Raw genomic sequence first — 19,754 nt, 5'->3', positions numbered from 1 at the left:
TTGGCCTGATCATTCAAGTGAAACCTCATCAAGGTACTATTTCATTTTAGTCAGGCCGGTGTACACTTTTTCGAGGTTGTGGATTAAATTCTTTGGTGTGACCATTCAAATGAATTCTCATTTAGGAGGTGAAAGAACAAAAGAAGCTCTCAAGATGAATATAGATAAAGAAATCCATTAGCAGATGAATAAATTAGTATAGTGATTAGGCTTTGTCTCAGTAAACACAAAAGCGTGTTTTTGTTGTTGTTGTTGTTTTTTTTTGTTTTTTTTTTTCAGTTTTGTGTTATCAAAAACACATGGAAAGAATCCATACTGGCGTTTTCGCTGATTGTTAGGGTCTGACGAACTATGATGCAAACATAATTTTGAGAATAATGCTATATCTCGAGCTAACAGCGAGGAGTGAAGAGAAAGGGCTTCTTTCTCAGGCTAAAATATCGTACTTATTTTAGCAAAATCACTGTTGTGTTGTATTTCTGAAAACTAGGTAGGCATGTTTGCTAATTCTTCAGTCAACCCCGGTTTGAATGTAAAACGCTGCCAATAGCGTTAGCCAGGAACACGCCAACCATCAAAAGAAAGGTCCGAAGCGAGGCTGGAAACGGAAAGCCAGGAAAGTGGGGAATTGAACCCCCAGGTTTCTTCTCTCTCGCCTAGCTCACACGCTCTAGGCTTGTGCGCGTAAGGCTTGCGCGCTTCGCGCGTGTGAGACTCTGAAACCGCCGGGGCTTCGCGTCATGAAAAACCGATTTTGAGAAAGAAAAAAGAAAAAAACGACTGTTTTGTAGTCTATTCAGGACATTTTAGGAATTGAATACCACAGGCAGCCGTTCCCTCAGAAAAACCTAAAAGAATAGTGTATTTTTTTTCTATGATAAAGGGCCTTTTAAATGCAATATCGAGGACTTTGTGGAAATGTTCATGTAGCAGATAAAGAATGGGTAAAGAGCATAATTAGGAGAGGGTCAGCATACCTGGCCTTCAGTTGAGCATAATTTTGAGCATAAATCAGTACTTCTAAAGAAGTGATGTGTTAGAAGGTTTTGAAGTCAGTCTTGAACCGTCTCGATTATGAAAAACGATGCACCTTGCCCCTCAAAAAGTCTCCACTTTCGTGAGTGTTCCCTGCATGGACCATTTTTTTTATCGTTAACGGTGTTGACTAATCGCCAAAACGCATTAGTGTGGAACGGGCTGGTAGAGCGTCACACGTCAGCAGCTTAAAATTATTATTATTCTCTTTCTTTAAATCCAGAGACCATGATTAATTTAAATAAATTATTTTCAGCGCCAGGAACAGATTTCTAATTATTTTGAATTAACAATTTTTCAATGTTCTCCTTTTGCGCCAAAACCTATTAACGTCTTTCTTGTCCTAAAAGGCTAAAATCAGTCACCAATCTCAGAATTTTAAAAGTATTAAGGAATGGCGTTGGATTTTATAGCCACAAAACTGGTTTGTTCTGTCCAGTCTTTGGGTGGAACCACGATACCTGTTTATACGTAAATGGCGCTTTGCTATATGCTTGCGAAGTTTCTTCTCTCCTTTGAAATAACATTTGATTATTTTGGTACGATTGCTATGATGAAATTGGTTTAGAGTACCCGCGCATTTACCAATAAACGCCATCTAAAACTTCGCATAAACCAGTTCAAAGGAAATAAAGTTGCCTCGAGCTGCCTGGCCTAGAAAATGCACACACAATTGTTACTGGAGATAGGTACATTTTGCTTCGGTATCTGGCACGTTGGAAAAAATAAATATTCCAAAAATTGTCACAACAACTGTATATTATAAGCCAAAGGTGTTGAAGACATTAAAAAAGAAAAGGAATTTCAGTCACACCTATGCTTTTAACCATAACTTTGACGGAATCTAAGCCAGACCACTTGATATGATGCTAATGTCAGCACAGTTTGCGCTAATTTCAAGTATTCCACTTTAACTTCAGAACCTTGCAAGTGAAACTACTGAAGAAAAACCTATCCAGCCTCTTTCGTTTCTTTTATTTCAAGTTTTCTTTTGCAGTTAGGTAAAGTCAACATCTAAGTGCATGTGTACTCTATCGAGAAAATGCGCGCCAAGTTTCTGTTCTGGAAAGTATACATTCATTTTTCTTAAATACACTGCAGAATCAAGTTCCAAGCAGCTTTTTTTTTTACGAACTTATTTACAATAAAGAAAGAGGTTTCTCTGTTTTCTTTCGCTAACAGTGAATTTAACATCGAATCACGGTGCTTAATCATTCACAAGTACCCAAATACATTGGCGCCAATTTTCTCGCACTAAGCCCAACTAAAGTTTTGTTCGAACGCTGTATAAACGAAACATGCTGCCAAAATTTTCTACCACGTCTACTGAGAAAAAATTCGAGTTTTTCATTTTCCTTTTCCGCCTACTAGGAAAGATAAGATTGTTGGTCAATACTTACAAGATGTCCAGAACAAAGATCCTGGCAAGCAGCTTCCTCCGTTATAGTCCAGTTGGAAAACTTTTTCCGAATGAAATACACTCCTTGTTGCAGTTTCTTTTAGGTTTCTGGGTAAGTATTTTGCATAACAATCAATAGCCTGTCTAAATGAACGACATAATTATAAATGACTGCCGCTTTGTATTTAATGCTTAGTCGTTTCAATGGATAAAGAAAAAGAAGTGTTATTTATTTGTCTTTCTCGCAGCCCTTCATTGTCTGCTCTGCACGCAATAATGTTTCTCCTCGAGATTCCTGGCAAGTTCTTTCTCAAAATTTTGTGCAAAAGACCCAGTTTGCAATTAGACCTTGTCACAGTTTTCGAAGCCATCTTGACGCGGTAGGTAACCACGTGAGAAATTACAGTGTTTGTTTGAGAATCTAATGTCGAATAATTTCCGTAAAGCGGCCAGCTGTTCTGAAAATATAGATATCAATTGTAAACTAAAGCTTCACTCCGAACGATTCTACTGAAAAAATTTGAGGACGTTACATGCAGCTGCATGCGCTAGAACCACTTTTTAAAATTTTCTCTGCATGCTATGACTGGCCAAGGTGAATACGTAGCATATATCTCCAGTGGTGCTCCTACGCCGCATGCTTTTTGAGACCCTCAAGTACCCCGCACCCAAGAGAGAGGCTTAATTGGTGAAACTTGTGATCAAAGGAGAATTATCTCTTGGTGTGATTTAATGTGTTCATACTTGGATATACTCACTGAAAAGCTGTCGTAAACTCGGGGGGGGGGGGATACTCCCTTATAAGGCCTATACGGGGATGACCTTGGGGATGTGCCGCTGGACGTACAGGGTATGGTTTTTGATCTCTCTCTCTTATAAACAGGGTATATAATTTCGGGTTAGAATCTTCTAAACAGGGAATATAATTTCGTGTGAGTCTGTCAACAGGGTGTTGCCTCCACGACTGATTTGATTTGCAAGATAACTTTTGTTTGTCCTCCAAGTATACAAAAGCCTTTAACGTGAATTTGCTCAATTGCAATTGCCAAAAAATGGCTGTAAAATAAGACGACGGGCATTTTCTACTTTAGTTTTTCCTAAATAGGGTAATAAACTTGAGGGGTTGTCCTAAACAAGGTATTGGTGTATGTATTTTAGGAATTTTTTCTCCTAACCCCAGGGTCGGAGTTTCAAACCTCCACCGGCTCACCTAAACACAAATATTGGTTGAGTACCCCCTCCTCCCCCGAAAATGAGGTCTAGCCGTTCAGACTTAGAGCGATGTTTTTTCCCATGTGAGAAAAATGATAAGTCCATGAATCAAAGCCAGAGCTATGCATGAGTTTCGCGACAAGTTTCCCGCCTTTTATAGGACTGGTGCCTGGTGCCTTTTATCAGTACTGGTGCTTGTTGCCTTTTATAGGACTGGTGCCTGGTGTCTTTTCTGGGACTGGTGGCTGTTAACCTACGTAGCTGGCAGGGTTGTTGTGCTCGGGGTTTTATTTCTTGGCAGCGCGAAGGGAGAGCCGTTGATCCAAGAAACTACGTAACGCACTTGCCTGCCAAAATCACGCCAGCTACGCAGGCTAGTTCCAGTGGCAGATCCAGGAGAGGGGCCCAGGGGGGCTTTCCCCCCCCCCCTCCACCCCTTTTTTTGAGTAAAGTGAAGCCCGAAGGGCCGAAACAAAATTTTTTGAGGACTCCGCCTCCCTTATCTCAGGGTCTGGATCACCGGGGCCCCCCTTAGCCCTTAGCTAGATGCACCACCAGGGTTCTATCTAGGGTATTTGAGGGGTAGAAGCTTCCCCCCCAAAATGCCCAGCTTCCCTCCAAAAAAATATTGTTATCATTACAGTATATAAGTAACTATATCGAAAAAATCATCAAGAGGCGACGAGGTTAGTGCACACACTGTAACATTTCTCAAAATTGTGTCTCAAAATGCACCAGATTTCATCCGGGGATGGGGAGGGCGGACCCCTCTAGGAAGCTTGTCGCCTTCGGCCACTCAGGACTTCTCCACCAAATGATAAATCCTAGATAGAACCCTGACCACTGAGTTCGCAGTCATTCAACGAGGTGATTGAGTCTATAAGGGGAGTTTTTCTCGTTGAAAGTGAACAACAGCCCAGGTTTCTTTTCGTATATTGCATTGTCACTGATCATGAAAGCATTGTAGCTATATAGAGAGAGGTTGCAAAACAACGATAGAAAGGGAAGTGAAGAAACAAGTAAGCTTGAACTATAAAATTAGAAGGAGCTGTTTAATGAATTTGTCTTCTGTTAGGTAATTCAAATCGACCATTTCACTCAGATTCATCCACTAAAACCATATTGTGACGAAACGAAACTACAAACAGTTTATCATCTTTTAGGTTTCTTAAGTTAACCCTTTTTGTCCGGTAAATGTCTCACTCACTGTTTCTTACGTGAAACTTGTCTTCTCAGTAGGACTTTTTTTTGGTAATTATAGAAGGTAATATTAATGTCCATTAACAAAGTTTGATCATGATTTCACAAAAGAAAGGATGTTGGAATTTGGATCAATTGAAAAGGAAATACTTATTCTAGGGCTATTTTCGAAAGAAAAAACTAATTTGGGCGAGGGAAACGACGCAATTTTTGGGCTTGGACTCAGTTCTTTAACTTTCTTGATATCAATTATATTGGCGTATTGGGAAAATGTGTTACCTTTTTTATCACAAAACAGGAAGTAAAGATAACTAATTCACTCTTAATATTTAGGACGTCATTACTAGTGGTTATAATGGTGATTAATATTGATACATGCATAATCCTTAACATGTAAATTTAGACTTGATCGCGTTTTAAACTTCATAATGACTCGCCACTTGTTTTATGTTTACTAACTCATCATGGTCTTAGCTTCCAAGTTTTTTATTTCTCTTTTTGTGATTTCTCTTGTATCGAAAAATTCTGTTTCTGATAATGCCGAGGACCTCTCCCTGTTTCTGGGTCATTTGGAGCCACTTGGATCAAAACACAACAAAAGCTCGGTCAAAACACTTTCAGCCTTTCCTCAGCCACGCGACTTCTTCGAAAACTATGTTACCGCTAATGTGCCGGTGCTGTTTAAATCTGTTGCGAAACTTTCCCCGGCTTTCGTTAAATGGACCGACGATTATTTCTTGAGTAGCCCAGAAGCAGAAACATTTATGATCGATATTGAATATGGGAAGAAGGAGAATCGAACGGAAGGGGATTTAAGACGTGCGTCTTTCAAAGAGTTCGTGGAGACTTATAAAAAGCGAGACGTATACATGGTGAACGGAGTTCCATCGTTTATACAGTAAGTAAAATAAATATTATGCATAGATAACAATAAAGCTTCGCGGATTATGCACTAACTAGCTTTATAATCACTCAAGAGGTCAATAGTAATGATTTTGTCGTTTACATCATCATAGGGCTTTTGCACGAGCAGTTTATTTAAATAATTCTGCTTTGTTCAGTTTATTTACAAAGGCCTATAGATGCTGATATTCATTTAGAGAAATGTTACATAGTGGGAGAAATAACATTTATTATAAGTCTCGATCGTTTAATACAGGTATGTTGTGAGATCAACAAGAAGTAAAAGCCATTTTAATTGCGCAACTTTGTTCTATGAATAATTTTACTGCATGGCATCGTGGAAGACGCTGCCAGCGGTAGTTTTACTCTTTAGTAATTTTCCCGCACACTATAGTACCACAGAACAGCAGCTGTAAAAAATATAGATTTTCATCGGTGCAAATATATCCCTGAAAGTATACACGATTCTATTCCTTGGATTACTGTTGCATTTCACATACTACTTAAACAGAAATCAATTCACTTGTCAAATCGTATATGTAAATATGTAAAATTTGCTATGTTGAAATGACCTTTTATCTTACATTTTTAAATTGAACCTTTAAAGGTTCAATTTATAATACACCTGCGATCTTAATCAAAGGTATTATTATACCTGTCTCCTGCATTTCACGTTTTCAACGTTAATGTCGTGGAGACGGTAAGTTAATGTTTATTTAAAAAAAGAACAGTTGAGTGGTAAGAAGAAATTGGTGTTATCTTAAATTGGAAGAGTATGCTCTTGAAATTTGTGCGGAAGGCTCAATACAAACCCTTACGTCCGTCTCTTTTGATAGCGGAAGTGTTATCCGCAAGAAAAGCCAATCGTTACATCTGTGTCCTAAAATACTGATTCAATCTTAAATAGATTTTAAGTGTTTAGTGGTTGAAAAGGGATGACTTTTGGAGAAATGTCCAATATATGATATGTGTATTCCCGAATCCTTTTGACAACAGAGTACAGTCAAAAATAGTACCACAAACGATGAACTTTCTTTCGTTGAAGAAAAATGCCGCGTGTTTTATGAATTAATTTCTTTGACTCCATATTTAAAACCGGGATGAATTTGCGTCATATGGGAAATTCCACCTTGGCTACCCAAAATATTGAAGTCGCTTACTTATTTTTACATCAGATATAGGGCGAGGAGGCCGAGGGTTTATGGCCGTGACAAACGAAACCGGCCAATTTTAAGCGAAAATAACGTGTGCTATAAATTTTAGATTTTTTCACGAAGATTTGTTATTTTTGGCACTATAATATATTACAAGCACAGGAACTAAATGATAACAAAAAGTTACATACGTGGTGAAAACCGGCTAAAAATGGCTCAGTGGCTTAAGTAGCTAAGGCTTTCGAGTTGGTCACTACGGTGCCACGTCCAATTTACTGGCGTCATATCACGGCCTTATTTAAGAGTTCATAGTAAAAACAAGAAATTTCAACACCAGCAGGTTAGGGCATTACCAATAGGATATTGCGGATTCGACCCAATGATCGTAAAAAAGGTTTCAACGGAAATCCAGAAATAGAGACTGATTCAATACTGATCTTTGTCGGATATATTAGCTCAAGTCCAAAAGTTTTTTGCGTTCGTGATTGCCTTGTCTGTCTTAGCAAATAAATTCAAGCACGACGTAACAGCGGATTAATATTGCTGGAAGAAATAACTCATTTATAGCCTGCGAGCAAGCTCTCCTATTTGGGCAAGCGAAGTGAGCCTCGCGAGAACGCCCCTCGTGGCTTCGCTGCTCCCTCGCGCGTTCTCGCGAGACTCGCTTCACTCGCCCAAATAGGAGAGCTTGCTCGCAGGCTAAGTCATTTAGTGAAGAATAACTTGCTAGGGCAATAAAAAGAGTCTGTAAAAACGGAAAAACAGGTTTTGTTGAACAGGCAGCTTTAGTGAAACACAGCTCATTTAGTGACCACCCGCCATCGGCAATCCTTTTGTGAGTGTGGTTTTTTGACGGCGAGCAATAAATAATCATTCAGAAAGGTTTTTTAACAGTTGAAGGAGAAACAATACAGGGAGAAATTTTTAAGCACAATGGGTTTTAATCCTAAAAAAGTCTTTCTGGAATAGAAACGTATGGGCGGCGGTATCGGTGAGAGGAAACGGGTCAGGCAGGATCGTTTGGTTATTTTTTCTATTATATTTTATTTTTTATTGCACTAAAATATCTATTTTTAACTACCATGCCACAAAATTTTTGACCAGGGGATAATGAACACAAGTTGTTCGGAGGTGACGGGTTTTCCTTGCCAGATCATTCATATACACACCTTTCACCCCACACCTGTCGAATCTTCCGTTTCATTGATCTGTGTGGGCATCCTGTGGCACAGCAAGCGACACTTCATTTAGCTTACACAACCTACGCATTGCAAAACGAGTATATTTTCCGTTCATGTCACTTAGATAGGAATTATTTATAACTCATCTTCACAGCATGAAGAAGAAAATATTCACTTCAGGTCACCTCGTCGTAGTGTGTTTACAACTCTTACTGATTCCGGTAGCGAAATTTTCGTCAGATGAACCGCATTTGACAAAACACCCGGGTCATTTGGAGCCTCTTGGAGCAAGAAGCGCAAAACGTTCGCTGGAAACGATTTCGGATTTTCCAACTCCTGAGAAGTTCTTCGAAACCTATGTGGCTCCTGTTAAGCCAGTGTTGATAAGAGGTGGAGCTAAACTTTCTCCAGCTTTCACAAAGTGGAGTGATGAATATTTCTCGTCTTTTACCGAGTCTAGTGATTTCCAAATTGTTGCGGAGCAACGTAAAAAGGAAGTTCGCACGAACCCCCCGATTGATATGAGCTTCAAGGAGTTTGTAGCAACTTACGAAAATAAGGATATTTATATGGTACATGGTGTTCCTCCTTTTCTTCAGTGAGTAGCATTTGTTTTGTTTCGTTTCATTTTTTGAGGAAATAGTGCTGCCCCATTGGCATTCATCTATCGTGGTTCAGTGTTTAATACGGCTTCTATCGTTGCATGTATACAGCTGTGACAGCTGTTTTTGTAAAAGTTCTTTTTCCTTTGTTTTCGCGCATAGAACAAAGGAAAGTAAATATACTGTTCAAAGCGTAATAATGATAAATGAACTTCCGCTCATTTTGAATATGGCTGGATATATTGGGTCTTGTGTCAGGATAGTTCAGTGGATTTCTTTGGTGGTGGTGGAATGGGGGGGGGGGGGGTGAGGGGGAGGGAGGCGATGGGCAGTTTTGGGCAATTGTGAAGGTATTAAGGAGAGAGTGCAAAGAACTGATGGCTCCAGTGAAGATCAGGGTGTAGTGTTATGGGCTTCACCACTGCAAGTAGTTGTCAAAAATTGCAAATTTCAGCGATGCTGGCATTGAATGTCATGTAACCAGCCTGTTCCAACACAGTGGCATTGGTGACATCATTGTGCCATGCAATGCCATAATTGTTATCACACAAAACTGCTGTTTTCCATGTTACACTCTTACCGGGTGATGATACTGGAGTGGCTGCTCTTGGTTCCAGGCCTGGGCTATGGTGTATGATGGCCATGAAATGTTCTGTCCAAACAACAGGTCCCCATCTCAGTCTCATCAACAAGATCCAAGTGAAAACAGGGAATTGCAGTTGGAGCTGACTTGGCTACAGGATGTGCTGGACGGAAAGCAACATTTGCACCTTAGGGACACCACAATCTTATGACATTCTTTCTTGATTCACTTTTATAGCCTTTTCTATCTGTAGATGTAGAAAGTGCTGGCAGCAGAGGTTTGATATCATGGTTTTCCTTACCCTTGTAACAGGAGGATGACTTTCCCATTCTGTGGAGGTTCGCTTGTTCAAAGCCACTTGTTTTAAGGCACCAGTGACTAACCTTTCACTTCACCCCTTCACCTCATCAGTAGAGACAGTTCTGCCAGGCTTGGAAGCTAAGCCACATGTGTAGGTAACAAGTTGGACAAACACTATTTGAGGTGCCTGCGCTTTGGACCACTTTTTGTATAGTAGGGGCTTGTCCTTGCCCGCCAATCCCTGGCTTTACAAATGAAACATTTTGAATATGGCTGCATATGGTTTGGGCAAATAAATTTGGGGAGGGGATTTAGCTTTGTTTTCAAAGAAATGACTTAACCCTTATTAGCTTTAACTGAAAATTGTTTTATAGTACCACATTGTATTGTTCTAGTCACTTATGCATTCACAGCTCCTTTTTTCCTGCTATTAAAGTTTTTGTCTTTCACAATCTTTTTTTTATCAAAATATTACAGCTAATATTCTTGGTCCTTCACCAGGAAAGATGTATTGCTTCCACCACCTCTCTTGTGCAAAGATGTTATACAGGACATGCTTGTTGACACGGTTAGCCAACTCGTTTATTTCTAATATAGAGTGGTTATAGGAAGCAGGCCCTAGTTGTTCAAAAAATGAAAAACTCTATCCACCAGATAAATTACTGACTGTCACCTGGATAGTGCAATTGGGATTGCATTATACCTGCAGTCTACAGCTGTACATGTATCAACTGGATCGGGATTTATCCTGTAATTCTACATTGTATCTGTTATAGGTCAAAATTAAGTCTTCAGGTTAAAATTTTTTAACCAGCTAGGTTGATTCTTTTGTGTCCTAGCCCTGATTCGTGAATAATTAGGGCTCGGGGATGGGGGTACTCCCGCGAATTTTGGATAGGAGTGTGCCACGAAGGTTCGTGAACCCTAACCCTATTTAAGGACTAAGAAAGCAAAAACTGATACCCTTTTTAAGGCCGAAAGCCGAAAAATGACACCCTATTCAAGGATATCTACCCACTTAACGGCTATTAAACCTCTGTTGCAAAATCATTTTGTTAATACTAAAACGGATACATCAAGTTTAAAAAAAAACCCGTTCGTTTAGGCGGGCGTTTTCACGCTCCAGTATAAGACAATACAATTAAGCTACCCTATCTAAGGACCACACCAGGGACACAGAAACAAAAGGGTCAAAAAAGATACCCTATTTAAGGACCGAGGACCTCAAAAACCATACCCTATTCTGCGGCACGTACCTATATAGCCCATATATGGGAGTACCCCCCCCCCCCCAGGGAATTAGGGCTAGGAGAAGACAAAGGAATTACTGGTAGATGATCAATCTAGCCGAAAAAATTTTAGCCTGAATTTAATTTTGACCTGGAAAATGTCCATCTTTTGAACATTTGGTGCCTGTTGTATTGAATTTCTGTCAACAGAACTTTGTTCATAGAATTTTACAGTGTATACAGCCTGGCTTATGGTTATCATTCAGTTGTATTCTATTTCATCTATCAATTTAGGTGATGTGGTTTAGTAGCGGTGGAACTAAATCAGTCTTGCACAATGATGATGTGGACAACATCAACTGTCTGTTCAGTGGAACAAAAGAACTCTTATTTATAGATTACAAGAAATACAAGGACAAGGTGTGTTGAACAGTCATTTCACAAGCTTGAGAAAACGGCAGATATTTCGCGACACCACCAGTGTTTTTCTGGCAAAATGATGTCTGAGAAAAAAGAGCTCAGAAATACCTTACTGAAGATGGGCACTAGTCAGATCTGGGTAGAGCTTCTTATTAGTTGGAAATTATTTTGTTTCATCCAATCAGAAGCACTACCCAGTCCTGGGTAGTAACACATCATCAGTAATGGAATTTCTGTGCTTATTTCTCAGACGTCATTTAGTGGGAAAACCTTACATGTAGGTGGCATCTCAAGATGTTGGCTGCTTTTTCAGGCCCAGTTTACATATATTAGTTTTTGAATCTGATTAAACTCTTTAACTGAAATACAGTTGACACTTTCATAACACTGACACTCTCATTGGCAAAACCACTGTTTGAGCTCTCATAATAACCCTGTATTTTTTTATTTTTAACATTCATATTAAGCAGGAAATCTCATAAGCAAAATGCATGGCACATTTGTGGAAAAATTGAGGCAATTTTTTTTGCTATTTGATCTTGGATTTTTATTTGTTTTTTCATACACTGTTTGTTCATAGGTGCCTATTGATTTTCCATCTGGTGGATATTCTGGAGTGGATGTTGATCGGTAGGGCATCTTATGACTAGCTGCTTATTGAATCCATTTTAACTGGTCGTCCCAAATTCCTGAGTTATAGCAATCCTCCTCTTGCTAGACGAAGGACAGGTTATTGATAAAATAATGCTTTTTATGTTCCAACCCATGGCAAAAAGAGACCTGGCCTAGGGCATAATGACAATGTTGTAGTTAATATTTTATATCAGGTAATTTTTATTTTTCTTTTGTTTCAACTTCATTAGCATACATTACCATACCCAAAAACAAGGAAAAATAAAAATTACCTTAGATAAAAATTATTCTGACAACAAAGTTCAACATCCTCTGAGTTAACTCTCTTATTAAGTGCTCCTTCTCTGTGAGAATCATCAAAGCCTAGAACAATTTACATTTGGATGAAAATTTATTGACATAATAGCTCATAATATTTTAACTGTATGTATTTTCACTTTAAATAATTTATCATTCTTACCATTGTACCAGTTTGTATCTATAACTCTAATAATTTTTACCTGTATTTTTCATTTTTTTATATTTTAAAGTTCATTTAGGGGACCTTTTATAGGGCTAACCTTGCAGTCCGCCTTTTCAAGTAATATATTGTGTTCATATGTATATGTATTTGAATAAAGTATTATTAAGTCAGAGAAATTGCTGTACTTACAGAGTGATAAAAACCAATAGATAGTTTTTTATAGTCATGTTTACCTGCACATATTATGCGACCTCATTTAATTCTCATATGTTAGATAAACTACAAGTCTGTATGGTTTGAAGTTCAGCCATTAAAACTGTAGTGGTGATTATAAGTAAAGTAATTTGTCTAGACAAAAGGAGAAAAACAACACTGACTACCTCTTGTTTGCAGACCCTTGATAGTATGTGGAACCCACACAATCTGTTCTATTAACCATTTGTAATTTTACATTAAATGCATTAGCTGTACCGTTTGTGTAACCTACTTGTAGGTGAAAACTATTTTTAAATGGTTGACCTATAACATACAGTGTTCACACATGATACCTTTTATTTTAGGGTTGATTTTGTCAAGTATCCCAGTCTGAAAGATGTTGAGTACTTTAATGTAACAATGGAACCAGGAGACTGTTTATTTATACCGTACAAGTGGTAAGTTTTAACACATTATGGCTTACCTACATGTGGTTAAAACACCTGAGGGTACTAAGTCGTTTTTTACACCTGACAACTTGTACGCACTTGATGTCTCACTGGCCGGAGGGGGTCACTGAGCTTTGTTTCTCCTTTATAATTATTATTAAGCCTGTTCCAGGCTCAGAGGTAGTCAGTCAGCATACATTTTACAGAGGAGCTAGTTAAGAGCGATTTAACAACATACAGTGACACCCTGTTGATGTGACCACTCAAGGACCATGAAAACTAGTCCTATTATAATGTGATTGACTTGATGATATATTTTACATTTGGGGTGTGATCATGAGTGAAGGTTTCACTGTATCTTTTCCTCTTCAAATCCGTCCATCTCTTATCGCAGCCAGCACCATTAAAAACAACGACGCGAATGGTCTTCGCTGCTCGCGTGCAAACTTTGCAAAGAAAATTGACAATCCAACTGTTATGTGAATAGAGACCTTTAGATTGGAGGACGAGACCGACTACGAGTACGAGATTTGATTTAAAGTTTTTTTCGCGTATTGTCAATTCTTCATTGTCCTTTTTTTTTCACCGGAAAAGTTAGTACTGTTATCGTTATTGAAGGAGGTTAAGCCCTCTCCCGATAGCAAAATGATAAAACTTCTTACATCTGATAACTTGTTCCCGCCACTACGACCCCTCGTAGTGGACTGACGACCGCTACCACGTTTTCCCTCCAAAATGACGCTGCCTCACGCGCGCGCACTACTTACTATTGAGAAAATCTCGTACACGCAGTCCTTCTCGTCCCTGCAGAATCTGTAAAAGCTCTCTAATATGGAGCTGATCTTACTACTCACCACAATTTCCCTATTTCCCAAACAGGTTTCATCAAGTACGGTCATATGATCGGAACATAGCTGTTAACGTTTGGTGGACGCACAAAGTAAATTTCATCCCAGAGGACTGCAATATGGAACCTAATCAAACTTTAGACAAGTTTAACTTCTCCTCACTTCAAGCAGAATCCAGTGATCAGGAACAAGCAGGTCCTCCAGATTTAATGTAAGTCATTATTTTCATTGATTTTTCCCGAGGGTCGATCGGTGTTTAACGCCCCGTCCACACGTATTCGTTTTTGTTTTAAGAGGGGGATTTTTTCTCCTTTTAAAAAATCTGCGTCCACACGTTGCGTTTTTGAATCGTTTTTGCCCGTCCACATACAGACCATAATGCACCTTGTTTACCCCAAAAATTTTTGCATGGTCATTTTTTCCAATTTCCTCTGGGTATTACGGTCATCCCTAGAGAAAAAGAAGACCATTGTTATGCAAAATCTTAGAGGGATAATAAGGTGCATTGTGGTCTATGTGAAAATGGTGACTGAAGAGGTATGTACATCTTTCGTGGAGCATGCGCATTTACTGGTATCCAACACTATGACGTAATCGTTTTCAAAACCTGTTTTCATCCAACCACACGAGTGCAGCAAAACGGCTTTTTCAAAAATCTCTACTCAGAGGAGCGCTTTTGAAAAGATAGTTATCAAATCTACATACCGTAAAGTTTAAAAATGTAATGCCCTCTTCTTCTCTTTCCAATTACCAGCGGCCCCACCCTGCGCGCTTTCTTTTCCCCAGTGACCAGTCTCCTAGTGGAGTTGAGGGACGTCAAACAGGAGACTACGTTTCATCTAATGTCCAGACACCGAAGTATTTGCCAGGGCTGTTACAAGTAGGCGGGGAATCAAACAGCTAGGGCTTTCTTTTGGTTCTATTTCTCTTCTATTTTCCTATGAAAGTAGCCGGGGGCCACGTTTATAGTAGCCCCCTCCTCTTAATGACAGCCCTGACTGCTATTCACTTTTCATTCTTCAAAAACTCTTTTCTTGATGTTAACTTAAGATAATATTGGATGAAACACTTTCTCTTGTCTGCCTTCCGAATTGATTCCTGAGACAAGAATGCGGTTCTGACTAAGTCAAAAGGACTTCTTTTGACGACTGCGGCAAACAAAGTGTGGCTGCTTATGAGAGGTAAGCCAATTCCAGGCCGCGTTGACGACGTCAAGAGGAAAACAGGGTGGAATGAGCTCTTCATTAAGCGCTGTTCCACACTATCTGAGCGATTACAACAGTCTAATAAGAGTTTAGACCGCGTAACGCTCGTTCCAATATTTTTAGAGAAGTGTTCCTTTGAAGTGATCGCCAGATTTTGGACAGTAGGAGATTTACCGGGAAAGAAAGTGTGAGCGACGCACGTCAACCGAAAGTGAAACGTTTTACATTCTTGGGGAGTGGTTTTGCCAACATTTAGGGGCTAATCTTCTCTATACTTTATTATTATTGTTATTATTATTATTATTACATATTTTATATATTTTAATATATATCATATATATAATAAATATAATATTATATATATTATATAATATATATAATATATATAATATTTTAATATTCATATTCTTCAATCTGTAAATAGTCTATTTTTTGAATCTATGAATAAAGTTATTATTATTATTATTATTAAAAAATATATTATTATTATTATTATTATTATTATTATTATTATTATTATTATTATTATTATTATTATTATTATACGAGTAAAGACACTTAGCTTTACAAATGTAGTGGATCAACTGGGAAACTGCCCACCTACCCCTCCCCTAAGCTAACATTAGCACTTACTTCTCACTTAGGGCAAAATGAAGGCTTAGGGGAGGGGTAGGTGCGCAGTTTCCCAGAAACCTAAATTGATCCAATTTAGTAGCGTCATGGTACATGAAAAGGGAAAAGACCCCATTTCCAGTTGACGTGCTTCGCTCAAAAAACGCCTTAGCTTAAGCTCTCTAACACATTGACGACGGCGCGGACAGATCTACGAACTGAATTGACCAATGGAAGAGCGGAAAATTGAGCACCGAAAGTCGCGCATTCTTTTCGGCAAAAAAGACTGTTCGCTTGACTTTGTTTTAAATTAGTTTTCTGCTTTGATTTTCAAGGGATCAGCTCCAATCTCTGGTCAAGTCGGGCAAAAAGACTTTCAAGGAGTTCGAGGAACTTTTGAAGAATGTAAGAGTTATATGTCTAAATATCTCGTCTGTATAGTCAGGTTTGTCTCAACCTGCACCTCCATAAGACTAGCAGTTCCCTTAATTGGACAAATATGAGGCTACCCTGGACAATTAGGGACTGTCACAATAGCACTTAGTGGAGTCTTGTATGGCCTTTCTATCCCTAGTCAAGGTTGGTCCTCAAGTATTCTTGGTTTGACCTCAGTATACGTATATATACCTACACTGAAAGGTTCAAAACATCAATCAATAAAGTGAATGTTATTCTTCAAACAAAACTGATAACTGTATAGTTTCAATTGTTCGAAATGTTTATGAAATAAAAGTGCGTGACACTTGCCGAGTCGCGTGGGTGTGTCAACGCAAGAGACAATCGGTTCCTGATCTACAACAATTTTGACGAACGTTATTATAAGGTGGTTTCAAGCCTTGGGTAATTCTGATAAATAATTTTTAATTGAACTTGTAGGAGCCCGGGGTTGTAGGTGATCAACCATTTGTATGGAATGAACAGTTCTCTTCCGCTGCTAGAAAGGTAATAGTTTCTGTAAATCTACTTGAAATTTGGAAAATACTGCAAGTTCTGGATCAGACCCGACAAACATGCACCGCACCCCGCCAAAATTTTCCCGAACTTTCCCCGGTTCTAAATACTGTGTGAAAATGCACGAGTGTCAAAATGAAACTTCATAGCTGTTATATTCACAAGGGTGTTCAACCTAGTGATCAAAAAATGTTCATTCTGGGAATCTTTAAAAGAGAAGTCTCACGAATTTTAGCCAAATTCAGGCAATGGGAAATGGCCACTTACGGGAATACAGCCGTTTGTCGTTGCTCCTCGCCGCTAGGGACGTTTCGACTGGAGGAATATGCTAACCAATCCCATAGTTTCATAAACTTGAATTTTTGTGACGTCACACTTTTCTTCTCTATAGATCATTTTCGATATATTGAAATTCATACTTGGCTCCGAGGCTTGGAGGAATAAGACAAAAGAAATGTATTATTCATTACTGAGCCTCAAGATGACTTCTTTTGTTTTATTCCCCCAAGTCTCGCACCCAAGTATGAATTTTAATATATCGGAATTGGTCTATTGGGAGAGGTGTCAAGTAACACCAAGCAAAGTCCCTCCACACGGGACACTAAGCTGATGCAGGGACACTAAGCTGATGCATGACTGTTAGTAGGCGTCATCCCATATCTACCATTTTCGTCTTGTTTCAGGTATTTGAGGCAATAGACACAGATAACAATGGTGAACTTACAACAGGTGATATCATTCGGCTGGAGGGAGACAGTTCGGTAAGCAGTATTTGCATATTACAAAAGTTAGAGTTTTTCGCATCCTATGATAAACATCCTGTTTCCTTTTGGATAGCATAACCTGCTTAATATTATTTGTCTGTAGCTGACCAGCAAATAGAGAGGCCTAACGTTCTCAGGAATTTCATACGCTTTAGTATAGTGTAACAAGCGGTTGCATCGATTTTACAGCTGTCTTTACTATTGACTCATTGATTCGCGACCATTGTGCTTCTCAATAAGAAGTCAAACAACCTGCGGAATTTTTAAATCTCGTACAAGCACTCTAACCTAAAGCCTCTACCGATTTATACATTGGGTAACCTTGTGGGGACTGTTCAAAGAGAATAGTTAGGGGGTGCGGTAGGGTTTTTTCCCGCTCTCGGAGTTGGCACCACACCCCACCATCTGAAACACTTCGCGCCACACTCGACCATCTGAACGCCTGGAATGTGCTATCCCATAGGAAATTTATTCTTTTATGGTTTTATTTTAGGCTGTCAGTGTTGTAGAAAACGGGCTGGCCAGCATCGAGGATCTTATTGAGGATCAAGTGGCTGGATTTGATCAAGTTGAATCCACGGGGGAACTAGAGACAGCCCCTAAAGAGGAGCTTTGAATCTACTTCAAGCAACGCAGTCTTAGAATATATTTTTAAATTAAAACTATTGCGTTAAATAAAAGTAACTTTTTCAAAAAAGTAGACAACATACAGCTTGTTATATTAGATAAAATGTTTTATTCACTTCCCGAGGTAGGGAGTAGATACCTTTATTGTTTTGTTTTTTTTTTGTTTGTTTGTTTGTTTGTTTGGGTTTTTGAAAAATAGAAATAATGAATGTAAAATTTGACGACTACAGACTACGATTTCCGATCGACTTCAGATGAGTTCCGACACCGAACATGACCACACGTGACCACTCTTTTGTCGCCCTTACTATCACAGTTGAGCAGCTTGTTTCTTGTAGTCGTGTCGAGTCGAAATACATTTCGCTAACCAGTTCTTGACTGTTTTAGTGATCCTCAGGAGTTTTAAGTCCATCTTGCGTACATCAATCCACCGGTATGTACTTTTAGTCCCACTCTAAGCTTTAAACTCAGCTCTAGGAAATAACTCGTTTTGTTTTTAGAATCGCGGCATAAGCCATTAAGGGAATAGAGACTACAGTTGAACCTCTCTGGCAACGGCCACCTTGGAGACCGAAGAAAGTGGCCGTTATAAAGAGGTGGCCGTTGTTGAGAGGTTTCAAACAAGGGTCAATGTATGAAATTTTTTGTCCGCCGGGACGAAAAAAAGTGGCCGTTGTAGAGAGGTGGCCGTTAGCGTTAGTTCGACTGTATCACTATTACTAATTGGACAACGACGCGAGGTATTGAACGTAGTATTGAGACTTGAAAAAGTTAAGCGTGGTGTTGATATTGCACTCCCTTGAGATGCCTTGTTTATTCACTGTAAGCTGAGAGAAGTTTTAGACAAGTTCAAATTCTTTTCTACTAGACATAAACGTACGATCTATAAAAAGCGTAGCCATTGTCAAAGTTCTATTTTATTTCAATCTTGAGCCACACGAATTTGTTTTTGTAAAGCGACTGAAGAAGCCTGTCATTGTAAAAATTGCGCATTAGAATAGATCAGCTAAAACTGCCATAAATTTTGCCTTTTATTTTTTCAGTAGCGAAAAAAACCTCATTTTTCGACCAATCCTTTTTGGGAGCGATTTCAGCCTGTTAGCATGCAAATGGCTAAAAATGAGGTTTACATTTTCCTTCTAATTGGATGTAGTCAAAAGCGAGAAACGCCAGAAGTTAGATGTCAGCACACTGATCACATTGACATGTTAAAGGACTTTATATTTATTCACAGGTACCTTTTCGGTTTGCATTGATTATATATAAATACTTCTGTTTCATCTGCTGTTTCAATCTGGCATAAGTTTTGCCTTTTATTTTTTCAGTAGCGAAAAAACCGCATTTTTTACCGAATCCTTCTGCCTATTAGCATGGAAATGACTAAAAATTGTATTTACATTTCTCTTCTAATTGGATGTAGTCAAAAGCGAGAAACGCCAAAAGTTTGATGTCAGCACACTGATCACATTGAAATATTAAAGGACTTTATGTTTATTCACGGGTACCTTTTCTGTTTACATTGATTAAACACTTCTGTTTCATCTATGTTGTAAGATGATACAAATGGTTTAGAACATAGACGATCATGAACCGAAAAAAAAGCTTCGCTTTTGATGAGAAATCCAAACGCCGTTTGCATTATGCTTTCTGATCGATGCCAACCAGTTGGGCTTCAGGGTCACCATTTTTGTAGCCTTCTTAAAACTCCATAGCGGAGCTTCACGCGTGCGAGTGGGGGGCCCCATTCCTAAGTAAATCTACCCATCCTAGAAAATTTGGTGACCGTACA

General features: G+C 38.9%; 1 protein-coding gene across 2 annotated transcripts; it reads left to right on the top strand.

Moving 5' to 3' along the window:
* Window positions 1-5,285: 5,285 nt before the first annotated feature.
* On the top strand, window positions 5,286-18,035 carry LOC140951522 (tRNA wybutosine-synthesizing protein 5-like). 2 transcript variants are annotated; one of them, XM_073400795.1, is made up of 10 exons: window positions 5,286-5,744; window positions 10,071-10,137; window positions 11,093-11,218; window positions 11,799-11,848; window positions 12,875-12,967; window positions 13,838-14,017; window positions 15,959-16,028; window positions 16,500-16,565; window positions 17,258-17,335; window positions 17,832-18,035. In XM_073400795.1, exons 1-10 carry the CDS (start codon window positions 5,311-5,313, stop codon window positions 17,952-17,954), a joined length of 1,287 nt encoding a protein of 428 aa, XP_073256896.1. In that variant the 5' UTR covers window positions 5,286-5,310; the 3' UTR covers window positions 17,955-18,035. The 2 variants fall into 2 exon arrangements, with proteins under 2 accessions (XP_073256896.1, XP_073256889.1); XM_073400788.1 differs by lacking the exon at window positions 5,286-5,744 and adding an exon at window positions 8,170-8,682.
* The last annotated feature ends 1,719 nt before the right edge of the window (window positions 18,036-19,754 follow it).

The sequence above is a fragment of the Porites lutea genome, chromosome 1 (assembly GCF_958299795.1).
Source record: "Porites lutea chromosome 1, jaPorLute2.1, whole genome shotgun sequence".
In the NCBI taxonomy this organism is placed as follows: Eukaryota; Metazoa; Cnidaria; class Anthozoa; order Scleractinia; family Poritidae; genus Porites; species Porites lutea.
This window is presented reverse-complemented; position numbering and strand designations above follow the sequence as displayed.